General features: G+C 47.5%; 1 protein-coding gene across 1 annotated transcript in view; it reads left to right on the forward strand.

Moving 5' to 3' along the window:
• The window catches only part of LOC102770638 (serologically defined colon cancer antigen 8 homolog), a gene marked incomplete at its 5' end in the record, with an annotated part of 117,418 nt that overhangs the window by 25,583 nt on the left and 88,914 nt on the right, over positions 1 to 2,921 (forward strand). The window contains one exon of the mRNA XM_015559921.1: positions 2,025 to 2,163. Within this exon, the coding sequence (XP_015415407.1) occupies positions 2,025 to 2,163 (139 nt within the window). The remainder of the gene's footprint in view (positions 1 to 2,024; positions 2,164 to 2,921) is intronic.

Raw genomic sequence — 2,921 nt, forward strand, 5'->3', positions numbered from 1 at the left:
ACTTGCAGCAATCTATTCTTTTTTTTTTAAAAAAACAAAAAGAGCTTTTATGAAACTTAATAATTGTAACTTTGTTCAGTATTACATATTTCTTAAAATATGGCTGTTTTCCAAATACCACAAATAGTTTGAATCATTTTTATCTGTTAGAGATCTTTTTAAATGGAGTCACTGGTTCATTCTGAAAGCAGCTCAAACTCAGAGTTTATAATCTTTGAAATCATGACTCAAAGTTTGCTAAATTAAAAAGAAAATCACAGTTGGCTGTTTTCTGATCCTTTAGAACTTGGCAATGAAAAGGAAACTGCCAGCAATGACTTCAGCTGAACTTGAAACCACAGTTTAAAACTTGAGCTCTTTAGCAAGACACACATCCCTCCAACTTACAGTTTTTTAACTGTGTGTGTATAGAAAGTTTCCACCTCACTTTCTCGTTGGTCTACTGGCCATTTTAATCCAGTGGACAGATTCCAAATGTCCTGGATCCTTTTATGTGGGTTTATTTAACCCATAAGAATGGATCCATGCTGTTTCTCATGCCAGGGCACTTGGCATTCCCTTCACTTCTCTCCCGGAGAAAGAGCTTGGCTTAGGGCACTTCTGAGAACAGCCGCAGATGGGGGAGGGGAGGGGCAAGGCAATGATGAGACCCGTTCAGTATTACATATTTCTTAAAATATGGCTGTTTTCCAAATACCACAAATAGTTTGAATCATTTTTATCTGTTAGAGATCTTTTTAAATGGAGTCACTGGTTCATTCTGAAAGCAGCTCAAACTCAGAGTTTATAATCTTTGAAATCATGACTCAAAGTTTGCTAAATTAAAAAGAAAATCACAGTTGGCTGTTTTCTGATCCTTTAGAACTTGGCAATGAAAAGGAAACTGCAAGCAATGACTTCAGCTGAACTTGAAACCACACTTTAAAACTTGAGCTCTTTAGCAAGACACACAACCCTCCAACTTACAGTTTTTGAACTCTGTGTGTATAGAAAGTTTCCACCTCACTTTCTCTTTGGTCTACTGGTCATTTTAATCCAGTGGACAGATTCCAAATGTCCTGGATCCTTTTATGTGGGTTTATTTAACCCATAAGAATGGATCCACGCTGTTTCTCATGCCAGGGCACTTGGCATTCCCTTCACTTCTCTCCCGGAGAAAGAGCTTGGCTTAGGGCACTTCTGAGAACAGCCGCAGATGGGGGAGGGGAGGGGCAAGGCAATGATGAGACCCAGTGGGATGAGATTGTGTTACCTCGTGAGTATTATATGGGTGACCAGGGCATTTGAGGGGTTCAACAGTACTTACCCATTGAAAGAAGAAAAGTGTTCATAAGGAGGTGAAAATATAATTGGAAGAGGAGAGTGAAAAGGGGGCCTGGGAGGCAGGTGAAAAGGAAAAGACATTGCCAGGCCGGCGTGGCTCAGTGGTTAAGCGTCTGCCTGTGACCTGGGAGGGCACAGTTCGATTTCCGGTCAGGGCACATGCCCGGGTGTGGGGCCTGCAGGAGGCAGCCGATCAATGATTCTCTCTCATCACTGATGTTTCTATCTCTCTCCCCCTCTCCCTTCCTCTCTGAAATCAATACAAATATATTTTAAGAAAAGGGAAAGGACATATATTTGTTCAAGTAGCTGAGAGAACTGGCGGTGCAAGCTACCTTAGTTGTCCCTTCTTCATATGTTTGCCTCTGCTTTGGGGCACAGTCCACAGCTTCTCTACCTTGCTGCTTTTTTCCTTTTTAAATGAATTTCCCCTCTTCTGGGCCTTCATCTGCATCCCTCAGGGTGCCAGCGTCTCCACAGTGGCCCTTGTCCAGCAGATGCCGTCCAGCCCGACGCTCCCGCCTGCCCGCTGCCCTGCCAGCCCCGCGAGCGAGAACAGAGGGCCCTTCTCTGCCTGCGCTGCGTGCTGGGCCGCCCGCCCGGCTCTCTTCTGATGCGTCTTCAGGCTTGTTTCTTCCTGACCTAGGAATGCATGAGCGTTCGGTCCTTTCTTGCTTTGAATGTCCTTTTTGTGCCGACAGGGAGAGAGATGACTTCATGTCCGCGCTGGTTTCCGCGAGGAGCAGCTTGGCCGACGTGCAGCAGAGGGAGGCGGGCGCCTTCGAGCAGGTGAAGCGTGCCGTGCAGATGACGGAGGAGGCCAACCTTGAGAAAACCAAGGCAAGTCTAGCAGGGTCAGAGCCAGGCCAGGCCAGGCCATCATGGCTCCTTTCCCCGCTGAGTGTGTCTTCCCTTATTCTCCCATAGCTAAACTCATTTTTCTAAACACACAACATGAATGCCCATCTGTTAATGTTGACTTTGCTAAGTTAAACCAATTTCCATTTGATAGAAGATACTCTTCTATCGCTGTTCGGAGAACATGGTACATTGCGGTCAAGGATGTTGAGAGGCTCGTGTGCTCAATCTCTTTATTTGGTGACTAGAGGCCCGGTGCATGGGTTTGTGCACGGGTGGGGTCCCTCGGCCTGGCCTACGCCCTCTTGCAATCTGGGACCCCTCGGGGGATGTCAGAGGCCCAGTGCATGGATTCGGCCTGATCCCTGTAAGCTGGGCCAAGGTACCCAACCAGTGCACAACTCCTTGCACCGGGCCTCTAGTATGCATATAAGATCATTGGTTAATCTCTTTCCGCCCTCCCTGTCCTCCTTTCCCTCTGAGATTCATCATGTTCCTTGTTCCATGTTTCCATGCCTGTGCATTGAGCATCTGCCCCCTGGTGCACACTGACCACCAGGGGGCAGACAATCAATGTAGGAGCTGCCCGCTGGTGTTCAGTGTGCTCTCACATGGGGAGCTCTGCTCAGCCACAAGCCAGGCTGATGACTACCAGAACAGCGGTGGTGGTGGGAGCCTCTCATGCCTCCTCAGCAGTGCTAAGGATGTCTGACTGCAGCTTAGGTCTGCTCCCCGATGGC

The sequence above is a fragment of the Myotis davidii genome, unplaced genomic scaffold (genome assembly GCF_000327345.1).
Source record: "Myotis davidii unplaced genomic scaffold, ASM32734v1 scaffold754, whole genome shotgun sequence".
NCBI lineage: Eukaryota > Metazoa > Chordata > Mammalia > Chiroptera > Vespertilionidae > Myotis > Myotis davidii.